At 34.0% G+C, this 13,238-nt stretch overlaps 1 protein-coding gene across 2 annotated transcripts in view; it reads right to left on the bottom strand.

The window, feature by feature from the left end:
• Positions 1-13,238, bottom strand: part of Eip78C (Ecdysone-induced protein 78C) — a 684,862-nt gene that overhangs the window by 45,030 nt on the left and 626,594 nt on the right. For both annotated transcript variants that reach the window (XM_069830402.1, XM_069830401.1), the window contains 2 exons: positions 9,380-9,521; positions 598-824 (listed from right to left, as the gene is read on the bottom strand). In XM_069830402.1, coding sequence (XP_069686503.1) covers positions 598-824; positions 9,380-9,521 — 369 coding nt within the window. The remainder of the gene's footprint in view (positions 1-597; positions 825-9,379; positions 9,522-13,238) is intronic.

Here is a 13,238-nt window from a genome sequence, read left to right as displayed (position 1 = left end):
TTGGTCAATTTTTCAAGTGATCAGTTAGGCCTACTTATAAAATACCCCGTATTACATACAGGATAACTACTGACATAAAGATTTGGGTAGGAAGAATTTTAAGAAATGCAATATTCCGTATACATTTTCATTATTCTATCTGTCTTTATGGACTCTAGCTATACTAGCGTAATCACACGATGGTGCATTATGGGAATGTGGGAGACAAGGAGTCTAGTCGACGCCCGAAGCCTCGGAAAAAATCAATACTTTCGCGTCTGCGCACATCTCACAATTCAGGTCAGTTCGCACATAACCATAATTTTGAATACTTTCAAGTTAGAAATATGGTCGAGCATAAAAAGTGGTATGAAACTTGCCTATAATGGTAATTAAGACGCTCGTATGAAAATTATGAAACTCGCTTGCGCTTGTTTCATAAACAATCATACTTGCGTCTTAATTACTACCATTATGGGCTCGTTGCATAATGTACTATTCTTTGACAATTCAGTATTGCATAAGAGTGTCCAGAATTTTTTAATAATTTAAAATCTGATCACCCTGTGAAGTAATCCACTAGAGCACGTATGGGTGGCGAAGGTGTACTGTACATACCGGCTGCGCCTGGAGGGGTTTCCTGACGAGGCCGCGGGTCTGCTCCTCGGTGTAGCCGCAGTTGGCGTGGAAGGCCTGCGACACGGTGAGGATGACGTCGTACACGGCCAGCTGCTTCGTCTCGGCGTCCGACTGCTCCGCGTCCGACGTGGACACGCGCGTCGCAGTCGCCGGCTCCTCGCCGCTCCGTTCCCGCGATCTCTTGGGCACGCGGCCGTACCGCACCGCTGGAACACATCACAGACACTCAGGAGATCTCCGGCTTAAACACAGAGCTTCTCATTCAATAGCTACAGCAAAGCTACTATTGCTATCTATTGTTATTGCCCACTCGGTTTGTTTTTGTTAAAAAGTGATGAAGATGAATTCCTGAACTAGGATTACCAGCTCTACGTTAGGTATTTCAGTAGAGGGACTGTCTACTGTTGCCAAACACCACGAAATTGTTACGTAATAGAAATGCAACCCGCACACCACTATCGCTGGGAGAGGGGTGCAGTGGGTATCTCCTCAGGTAATGCAGTGAATAACAGTGCAGCGGCAGATTGTGACCAAAAAACGAAAGCAATATATTATTCTTCTATATATAACTATACATACTTTCTCCCATGTTAATTTTTATCCTCCTATTAATTATTTTTGTATTATTAATAAAATAAAATAAATTTATTTTCTTATTTACCATAGAAAGAGCGTGTACTTTACAGCAGCAGATATTTGAAATTAGAAAAACGTACCAGACTGGTCACGAAGTTGTAAATTACACTACATACTTAAAAAAAAAGTTGAAGTATTTTACTCCCATTAAGACATTGAAGCCGATATTTTTTATTGTTTATTTATTAATGAAATATTCAAATTACACTCATACGTAGAAAAAAACATGGAAGTATTCTACACCGATTAAAACATAGAAGCCAATACTTTTTATTGTTTATTTATTAATGAAATATTCAAATTACACTACATACGTCGAAAGAAACGTCGAAGTATTTTACCCCGATTAAGACATAGAAGCCGTTACTTTTCATTGTTCGTTTATTATTCAAGTTACAGGTAAGGGCGTGGTAGTCTTCATAAGAAGAAAAATAATGACAACGTACATTGTTCTTTTATACTTCATTTAAAATTTTACAACAAATTAAGTAGCTCATATTTTTGACATCTACAAAAAATAAAAATTTTTCCTTCCATGCTCCTTAAAATTAAGTTTTACTTACTATCTGTTTTCGAAAAGACATCGAAACATATTATCCTACACACTTGTAACATTACATGCGTACGTCCGCTGCTGATAAATGTCTTTACTTATATCGAAGTGATGGCTGTAAACAGAGGGTGGGGGTATGATGCCATGGTTACGCTTGAGTGGAGGCAGGGGCATGTGTCGCGACACAGCTTTTGGCGATCACTGGTCTACATCATCATCACCATCATCATCATCATCATCATCATCATCAGCCATTCAAATTTGGACCATTTATGATCCGCTACGTCTCTATTATTTTAAAATTAATTTTATCCATTTTTTAATTGGACTTTCTTGAGATCTTCTACCTAATGGATTATATTGCACCGGGTGGTCCAAAAGTCACAGTACAGCCTATTATTTCAAAAGATAAAAGATAAATTAAATATTTGAATGCACCAATATGAATTGGGTATAGGTATCCATCTTTTGGGGTTTTACACAAACATGGCTGCCAAACATGCCTAATCCATCCACACATCATCTCTTTATTCTTCATGTTTCACTGTTGCTACTTCTCGTTACTGGAATTCTCTGTCGCCTGAAGTCAAGGGCTGCCGAACTTTAATTTCCTTTAAATGTAAATTAGAAAAATATCTTATGAGTTGCCAAACCTAACGCGTTGCAGATATTTAATGCAATGTGTTCCACTGTATTTTTTTATTTTATTTTTTTTTCTTATTTTATTGTGTAATCATATAAATCGTGTGTATTTATCACTTAACAACAATATGTAGCCTATTGTGTTGCTTTTTTATTATTAATCTATTTATTTTTTGTGTACATTTTATTCAATTGTCGGTTTCTGATTTAATTATGTGAATCCTACTTACTTGTAATCTAATACTAATATGTATACTAATGTGTTTATTTTTATTTTTACTGTGTACATTTTTTATTGAATTATCGGCTTCTGTTTTTATGTGTTTCGTATTTGATTCTAACAACATTAATATGTATTCCATTATATTTTTATTTTATGAGGTAAATTTTATGTAACTACTTCTTTTGATCTCATTATGTACCTAAATTGTATCAGTATGTAATTACTTAATTCCGATTCAGTTGTATGTTCAACTATGTATGTATGTTTTAATCCTGGTTGAGTGCAAGAGAAGGCCTTACGGCCTTAACTCTGCCAGGTTAAATAAAGCCATTATTGTTATTATTATTATTATTATTATTATCTTGAAATTCGCTATTTTGAATTGCCGTCAATGTTTTTAAATGAGGGTCTTATGATATATCAGACATTACCAGAATTTTCCCACGCATTTATTCCTGTAATCAGATTTCATCTAACTGTAACGGTTTAGGCGTTATTGGCATCCAAAATTCACACAGGAAATTTAAATGATGTGTTCAATACGTCGATTGTCTTGTTGAAAGCATAGCTCCAGTCGCCTAATCCAATCAGCAGACACTCTCAGAAGCACTTCTGGCGAGGTCTCGATGCAGCTCTGCGTAATTCTTTGTTGCAGATGGTGAACATCACGAATTTTTTCTGCGTACACGAGAAATTTGAATATCAATAACACTTAAACCGTAACAGTTAGGTGAAATCCGATTACAGCGATGAATTCGTGGGAAAATTCTGGCAGTATTTGATATATCATAATACCCCTTTCCATCTAAACATATTGACGTCAATTGAAAATGACGGATTTCAATATGGTAGCCATGTTTGCGTAATGACCCAAAAGGTGGGCCCCATACCCAATTCACATTCCTGCATTCAAATGTTTAATTTTTCTTTCAATTTTTTAACTAATAGACTGTACTGCTACTTTTGGACCACCCGGTAGTATTTTAATGGAAATCTGTTGTCCTGCATTTTGCAGATATGATCATATCAGTTTTTTCGCTACTCTTCTATTTTTTTTTTTTTTAACGAAAATATTTTTAATTCGTAGGGGAGACTGTTGTACCTTTAGCATAGTGTACCTTTGAACAGTTTTTGTTTTTTAATGTTTGTTGCCACCTAGAAGACTCAAACTGAAGTAGATTGTAGAGAAAGCCGTTAAGTAGCTCAGGTCGTAATTTCAGTTTGATTTATTGCAAAATGTGCGTTCCGTGGACAAAAGAAGTTTTTTTAGTACCAAAAGTAAACATTTCGTTCATTGATATATGTTTTCTAACACAAAACTAGATCGTATTTGTTAATATCTTTCAAGTACGGTGTGTTCCCTATCATCTGGTGAGTAATAACATATTTTAAAATCCATGATTTATTTGAATCTCTAGTTTTGGGTGACATATTTGTTTAAAAGTGCACCCTCTTGTACCTTTGAACACAAAACATCTTATACCATGCAACATGTTTCAAACTACACGATGCTATCGGTTTTTGTTTTTATTTTATTTTAAGATCATGTCACGAAGTAAGTCTGGAGTTAAGAGGCCCCCAATTGATCCGGATGCCTTGAAGAAAGCTGTTGAAGCAGTTATGGCTCCTCCAGGAAATAAAAAGTCAATCAGAGAAGCCTACTCAGGTTTATGATGGCAAATACATTTTAAATATGATTGTCAGTTTTTATAATTATATTCCCATCGATATTCCATGTGTTCCAGCTTACAAGAGGATGTGTCCCAAGGTACATGGAGCTGTTGTACCTTTGAACACATTACATATCCCTTCATTTTATTTTTTCCATCCTTAATAGATCTGTAAAGCAGGAAAATACATACAGGAAGTTGTAAAGGAATCTTCAATAATTATTTCAAGCATTTTTTCATTTAAAAATATTTCATTTCCCAAAATTAAAAAAAAAATAAAATGGGAAAAGTGTTTAAATGTACAACAATCTCCCCTACGGATATCTTCATTTCTTTTCTTATCTAACAGAGTGTATGTTGAAACTGGTCTTAAAAATTTCATTTTACCCACTTCTATACGTTTTAATAAATTTATTGTCAGTGTGCACTATTCTGGGCGATCTCTTGGGCATGCGGCACGAAAAACAAAATAAAAATAAAGCGGAATTTGAACGTGTAAAATTATGTCATGATAACCGTGTCTGAAATATCGAGGTCCAGTTCTCCGCAGTATTTCCTGAAGCGTTCAGGTTGGAGGAACAGCGCGGCGAGCATTATTATGGCGTGAGCATTATCCCGTTCCCGAGTATGCGCTCCTGCCAAGATTGTGCCGGGGAATAATAGTAGTAACTCATTGCGAATGCCGCCGGCACCAGCCTTAGTTTGCAAGTTAATCTCTGCCTCTGACCGACCGACGCACTGGCCAGCTGTGAAGTTTGCGACCAAAGGAAATCAACTCAAGTTACGGTTAAACTATTTCAAAACACGCATAAATCCATATCTACACCCAAGCAACGTATTACATCTTCCCTCTCCTGCAGCCAGGGCTGCCAACTCTTGTAAATAAAATTACAGGCCATCTTACACATGCAAGTTAGATGAACGTATATAAAATTAAATGAATGAATAAATAAATAAATAAATAAATAAATAAATACACAAATAAATAAAATGTATCAATGAATTAATTAGATAAGTAATACATAAAATAAATAAATAAATAAATAAATAAATAAATAAATAAATAAATAAATGAAAGAATGAATGAAAGAATAAATTAATATAAAAATAAAAATAAATAAATAAACAAATAAATAAAATTAATGAATCATGAATTAATTAATACATAAAATAAATAAATAAACTAATAAATAAACTAATAAATAAATAAATGAAAGAATGAATGAAAGAATAAATTAATATATAAATAAAAATAAATAAATAAACTAATAAATAAACAAATACAATTAATGAAATAAATAAATAAATAAATAAACAAACGAATAAATAAATAATTACATAAATAAATAAAATGAATCAATGAATGAATTAATTAATACATAAAATAAATACAGAAATAAATAAACTAATACATAAATAAAAATAAATAAACTAATAAATAAAAAGTAAATAGAATTAATGAATTAATGAAATAATAAATAAATAAATAAATAAATAAAATGAATGAATTAATTAATACATAAAATAAATAAAAAACTAATAAATAAATAAATAAAAATAAATAAATAAAGTAATAAATAAACAAATAAATAAAATTAATGAATGAATGAAATAGTAAATAAATAAATAAAATAAATGAATTAATTAATTAATTAATACATAAAATAAATAAATAAATGAACTAATAAATAAACAAATAAATCAAATTGATGAATGAATGAATGCACAAATAAATAAATAAATCAAATGAATCAATGAATGAATGAATTAATTAATTAATATTATATAATAAACAAATAAATAAACTAATAAATAAATGGAAGAATGAAAGAAAGAATAAATTAAAATATAAATAAACTAATAAATAAACAAATAAATAAAATTAATGAATGAATGGAATAATAAATAAGTAAATTAATTAAAGAATGAATGAAAGAATAAATGAATATATAAATAAAAATAAATAAATAAACTAATAAATAAACAAAATAAAATTAATGAATGATGAAATAGTAAATAGATAAATAAATAAATAAATAAACTAATATATAAATGAGAGATTGAATGAAAGAATAAATTAATATATGAATAAAAATAAATAAATAAACCAATAAATAAAGAAATCAATACAATTAATGAATGGATGAAAGAATAAATAAATAAATAAATAAATAAATAAATAAAATGAATCAATGAATAAATTAATACATAGAAATAAATAAATGATCCAATAAATAAATAAATAAATCCGAGGTGCGACAGCGCATGAAGACCCGTGGTTGACCAGCCGGCTGCTCTCCTCATACCCACATGCCTCAGGAAAGGCGGACGATGAATACAAAGCCTAAAATAAACTAACGGTCTCGCTAATAAAAACTCTTATATAGGCGTTTAATTTCTTTATACTGTACTTATACAGTGAACAGCTCGTTCATAAGTCGTGTGAAAATTCCTGACTAATAATCACTATATACGTCGTGTATAATAATACAACTACGTCACAGTTTCGTAATTATTTTATTACTAACGACAACAGAATAACAGATTCTTTATTACATCCGATATAAATATATCGATAGTACAACTGGGCCTGATCGATTACCACACTATATTCTGGTCAAAGAGTACAGCTATAGCAATATTATTCTAATTATTCTATACTCTTTGATTTATAGTTCTGTGGTTACAAGGCAAGCCAATATTTACTTTATAACAATGGAAGTCGAATCTTGGACAGGATAAGCATCAGATTTGAATAGGTAATCGATACGAACCGGAGAACATGCCTCCCAGCAACACACGATATTTTATAATTAGCAACACCCCATTAGCCAAGCGACACGGGACATTTGTCATTTTCACAGGTTACTGTCAAATGTCGCACCGTGCACATGGCGTCCTAATCCGGAATTAATAAAATCTAAACGAGTCTCATACAAAATGGATTCGCATCATTTCGTGACAAATGAAAGCGAAATGCTGTTTTTACCAATGCGACGTGAGGCAGTAGATCCAGGGGGATTTGCAGTAACCATGGCGATGTGCGGAACAAATGCTACACTTAAAACACCGGCGTCTGAACGTTTATTTAACGTAATCGCTCATCAGTTGTGCCATATATTATTTTTGTTATGAAAACACAAATAGCCTACTAAAAACTTGATATAAGTAATCAATAATATCATGTATTGAGTGACACATTGCTTGGTAATATTAATATTGTTATTTTATGCTTACTCTATAATCAACGTCGTTATTTCTCACAAACGCTGGATTAACGATAAGTGACATATCCAGGGAAGAAATGAGTGTGTCATCTGTCAGATATTTTAGATGCAGTACTTTCTTACCCTAACAATAGAAAATAAAAGCTGCGAAAATCAACGGCGTAACTTTATTGATATAGCAGGCGAGACCCAACAATTTGGCTAGAATTCTGATACGCCACAAACCACAAGTAAGACTATAAAAATGTAGTTTATACAATATTTAATATTTAGAAGAATTGTCAACCACTTTGCCATTATTAATAACCGTAAAAATTGCCAAAGACTGCAGCCATATTTTAATTTATTGTCCTGTTTTTATCGTCAACACGCACTTAGTTTATAATACATCAACAATGAGCGTTTGGTACGACACACACTTATGTAGATGACATTATTGGGGATAATCAGTGCGATTTTAGGCGTAATAGATCGACTATTGATAAGATTTTTTGTATTCGACCGATATTGGAGAAAAAATGGAAGTATAAGGGTAGAGTGCATATGTTATTCATAGATTTAAAAAAGGCATATGACTCGGTTAAGAGGGAAGTTTTATATAACATTGTTACTGAATTTGATATACCCAAGAAACTAGTTCGATTAATTAAAATATGCCTCAATGAAACGTACAGCAGAGTCCGTATAGGTCAGTTAGTGTCGGATGCTTTTCCAATTCACTGTGGGTTAAAGCAAGAAGATGCACTATCACCTTTACATTTTCACTTTGCTCTAAAATATGCCATTAGGAAAGTCCAGGACAACAGACAGGATTTGGAATTGAACGGGTTACATCAGCTGCTGTTTATGCGGATGACGTGAATATGTTAGGAGAAAATCCACAAACGATTAAGGAAAAGATGGGAATTTTACTAGCAAATAAAGAGATAGGTTTGGAAGTAAATCTGAAAAATACATAGTTTATGATTATGTCTCGTCACCAGAACATAGTACGAAATGGAAATATAAAAATTGGAAATTTATCCTTTGAAAAGGTGGAAAAGTTCAAACATCTTGGAGCAACAGTAACAAATATAAATGACACTCGGGAGGAAATTAAACACAGAATAAATATGGGAAATGCCTGTTATTATTCGGTTGAGAAGCTGTTGTCATCCAGTCTGCTGTCAAAAAATCTGAACGTTATAATTTATAAAACAGTTATATTACCAGTTGCTCCGTACGGTTGTGAAAGTTGAACTCTCACTTTGAGAGAGGAACAGAGATTAAGGGTGTTCGTGAATAAGGTTCTTAGGAAAATATTTGGGGTTAAAAGGGATGAAGTTACAGGAGAATGGAGAAAGTTACACAACACAGTACTGTATGCTTTGTATTATTCACCTGACATAATTAGGGACATAAAATCTAGACGTTTGAGATGGGCAGGGCATGTAGCGCGTATGAGCGAATCCAGAAATGCATATAGAGTGTTAGTTGGAAGACCTGAGGGGAAAAAGACTTTTGGGGAGGCTGAGACGTAGATGGGAGGATAATATTAAAATGGATTTGAGGGAGATTGGATATGATGGTAGAAGCTGGATAGGGACTAATGGCGGGCGGGCTTATGTGAGGGGGCAATGAACCTTCGGATTGTCTGAAAGGCATTTGTAAGTACCTAAGTAAGGATAAAAATAAGAGATATGAACAATTAAGAGTATGAAATTCAGTTTAAAATTAGTGTTATTGCTGAAATAATGGGTTATGCATCTAACATGGGCCGCACAGGAATGGGAGACGCCCCTTAATCAATAGTCCGTATTAGAGTACTCACAGTCCCGGGACATGCCGACGGCCAAGCATTTCTTGAAGCGGCAGTACTGACAGCGATTCCTGTTCAGTCGGATCACGAGGCACTTCCCGTCCCGCAGACAACGGTACTCGATCTGCTTCTGGATGCTCCGTCTGAAGAAACCCTGCAACACCAGCAAACAGACACCCAATCAATAACTGCCATTTCACTATTTATTTTCCTCCTTTAACGAATTGCTACATTTTCGGCTATAAATTCAGATGACCAGTGCAAAAGTTCCTCTGCTGTTACCAGCGTTTTTCGCCACCATCTCCACCTTTCATTTCCTCCCCAAATTGCTCGCTATTTCTTTATTCCGAGGTCCCTAAAGACGGCCATTTTCGCCGCGCACCTTCGCACCTCATGCACCTATTCCAACCGGTTTAATATAACTTTTTGGTACTAGAAATGATTCAACCAAGCAAAATTTGTTTAAATAACACAATTTTTGAAAGAGTTAATGAGTTTATGCTCGACCATGCCGAAATGTAATAATTATACACCTAATAGCAGCCCTTTAATGGACCTCATTAAAGTACACCTATTCATTAAAGTTCAGGTGTTCCACCAATCAGAAAATACCATTGTAGCAATATGAAAGTGCAAGTATCGATTATTCTCGGATATGCAATCGAAAGACAACTAGTTCTGTTACTATAATAATTACCGTTAATTCTAAATAATATTCAGATAAATTCAATTTTTCATCTCGTTTTTCAATGTCTAATTCAATTTCAAGGTTATATCAGAATTAATGTTTATTTTACTCTCTAGATTATATATCAAGGTCAATGTCGACATTTGTTTCTCGGAAAAAATCAATACTTTCGCGTCAGCGCACATCTCACAATTTACGAGGTATTGCACAAGGTCAGTTCCGCTCCTCAGTCAGATAAGAATAACATGAATACTTATGAATAATTTCAAGTTAGAAATATGATCGAGCATAAAAAGTCGTATGAAACTTGACTATAATGGTAATTAAGACGCTCGTATGAAAATTATGAAACTCGCTTGCGCTCGTTTCATAAACATACTCGCGTCTTAATTACTACCATTATAGGCTCGTTGCATAATGTACTATTAATTATTTGGGATATAAGCTTTCTTTTGTTGAAAATTTGGATTTATCACAGAAAATTGTAAAATTCAATAAACAATAGGCATCATTAATAGAGTTTTAAAACCTTCATTAGTACAAAAATCAACTCGTACTCGTCTTTATCAAATAATAGCTCGACCAGTCCTATGTTATGGGAGTGAAGCGTGGACTGTAAGGACAAGAGATGAAAGCAGACTAACAGCTTGAGAGATAGATGAGATTCATGCGCCGAACAGCTGGCTACACTAAATGGGATCGAAAGAAAAACGAAGATATCCTTCAAGAACTTAATGTGTCATCAATACTGGACTATATCTTCAGATATCAGTTAAACTGGAAGGAACACGTCTCAAGAATGGTTTCACCCCGGATTCCTAAGGCTATAATGAAGTATCGTCCAAATGGGAAATGGTCACTTGGTCGACCTATGAAAAGATGGCAAGAAAATCGCTTTTTCAGGCCGTAACAGTTCTTTTGAGACTAGTACTTGACAGGAAGATGATGATGATGATGATGGTGAAGAAATGATTCAACAGTCTATGAGGTGACACAACCTTATGGAGCAATGGTAAAATGAGAATTACAAGGAAGAAATTCCAACTCATTCCAGATGTCATGGTAACAAACCTCAGAAGATGTGTCTCCATTGGTGGGTGGGATACTATCATCCCACTGAATGAGCTGTGGATGAGTGAAACATAAAGCGACATAAATTGCGTCTAAATATAAATATAAAGATTCAAAAAGGACTGCAGAGTCCAAAGGTAAACGTGCTTAACGGTTGGTAATCGATTTCGCGCCCGCTCGTTAATCATTTCTGGCTAAATAGGATACACAGCAGTGAGATAATGCCATTAACATTTCAGCCTCTCTATCTCGTAATATATTCCATACCAGATTTTACCATAGCGAAGCTGGGTACGGTGTAATCACTGTTCCATGATAAAATAATAACAATAACCAAGTTTAATCTTCTGCCAGCTCCATTATTATTAACTTATTTCGCAGTGGGGCTCCACTACAGTCAGGCTGAAGCGTGATGATCCCTCCAATGTGGAGTAAGTATTACTATGCTAGTTATACATTATTTGCCTTTCTAAAAGGCTTAGCTTGGAATGAATTCTTTGTCAGGCTGGGATTACAATCAACGTTCGTTTGCGTTATGTTTCGTTACAGAGAAGTTCATAAATACAAGCTCGATGCATTTGATTGCGGTCAACAACAGTTTGCGCTATGTTTTGTTACGATGAAGTTCGTGGAGGTTTGATAAATACAAGCTCCATGCATCTGATTACGGTCAACAATAGTTTGCGCTATGTTTTGTTACGATGAAGTTCGTGGAGGTTTGATAAATACAAGCTCCATGCATCTGATTACGGTCAACAATATTTTGCGCTATGTTTTGTTACGATGAAGTTCGTGGAAGTTTGACAAATACAAACTCGATGCATCTGATTAGGTCAACGTTCGTTTGTGTTACGTTTAGTTACGGTGAAGTTTGACAAATACAAACTCGATGCATCTGATTAGGTCAACGTTCGTTTGCATTGCGTTTCGTTACGGTGAAGTTCGACAAATAAAGCTCGATACATCTGGGGGCTCGTGACAGGAACAATTTGACTGTGGCGCACGCGCAAATCTCTCATGCAGTGAAAATAACAAATTTCCGTTAAAAAGAAAAGTTTCCTAGAAGCCTAAGGGATAGAATATCATGCATGTAGCATTAACAGTTTCTAAGATATATAACGTTTTGTATGAGAAAAGAGCAAAAAATTAAACTTACTGGAAATTGCAATATAAGTCTAATATCATTTAAGAGCCTTGTGTACCAGAGCTTTAAAAATTGTGTTATAGCAACTAACAAGACCAAAAATGCGCATTAAGTTTTATCCAATATATTTCCCACATATCTAAGATTGTTTTAAGGCAAAACTATTTCTTTTAGAAAATGTACTGGTTTTCCATCATATTTAACCACAATTTCCCCTTGAAAAACCCTGTGCACCACAGCTTTAAAAATAGCGTCACATTAGCTAACAAGGGTGTTAATGGGCATTATATTTTACGAATATATTTGCCATAGCCTATATCAAAATGCATTTTAAAGCAAAAAAAAAAAAAATCTAAAAAAATGACTGATTTTCCACCAAATTGAAACAATCTTCCCCTCTTAGAATATAAAGACAAATGAGGCTGGATCCGTTGACATAGTAAGTATAGTTACTCATTCCATTTGATCAATGTTGTAATTGAAGCATAACCTGTATCATGTATGAACAAATGAAGTTCCGTAACTAACGAATTTATTGGGGTGACATCGACGCAACTCACATAAGAGGCAATGTTGTAATATTTATTATAATTTTTCTTGAGTAGTACGCAGAAAAACGTCAGACGTTAAAAGAAAAATACGTTTGGCATGAAAGGATTGAAATCGATATCGTTGCAGTATCACAGTGCATCCTTTTTAGTCTTATAATAGGGAGCTGAAAATGCATAGAATTTACAGTAGCGTTCTTCTGTCACTACAGCAAAGTGCTTTGGAATCGTGAAACGTCACTGTGCTTACGCTTATCATGTGGCATATTTTCCACATGTCGCTTCAGAGTGTATAATCATGTCCGACTACGTTAACGGACAGTGTGAATACAAGACTCGCACGGTTTTACGTGTGGAGGTAATTCTTGCAGCTACATGAATATTCAACCGCCACCTAGGCTATATGCTGACTGCAAGCTT

This window comes from Periplaneta americana, chromosome 7, assembly GCF_040183065.1.
Source record: "Periplaneta americana isolate PAMFEO1 chromosome 7, P.americana_PAMFEO1_priV1, whole genome shotgun sequence".
NCBI lineage: Eukaryota > Metazoa > Arthropoda > Insecta > Blattodea > Blattidae > Periplaneta > Periplaneta americana.
Note: the sequence above shows the minus strand (reverse complement) of the source record. Positions and strands in the feature narration are given on the sequence as shown.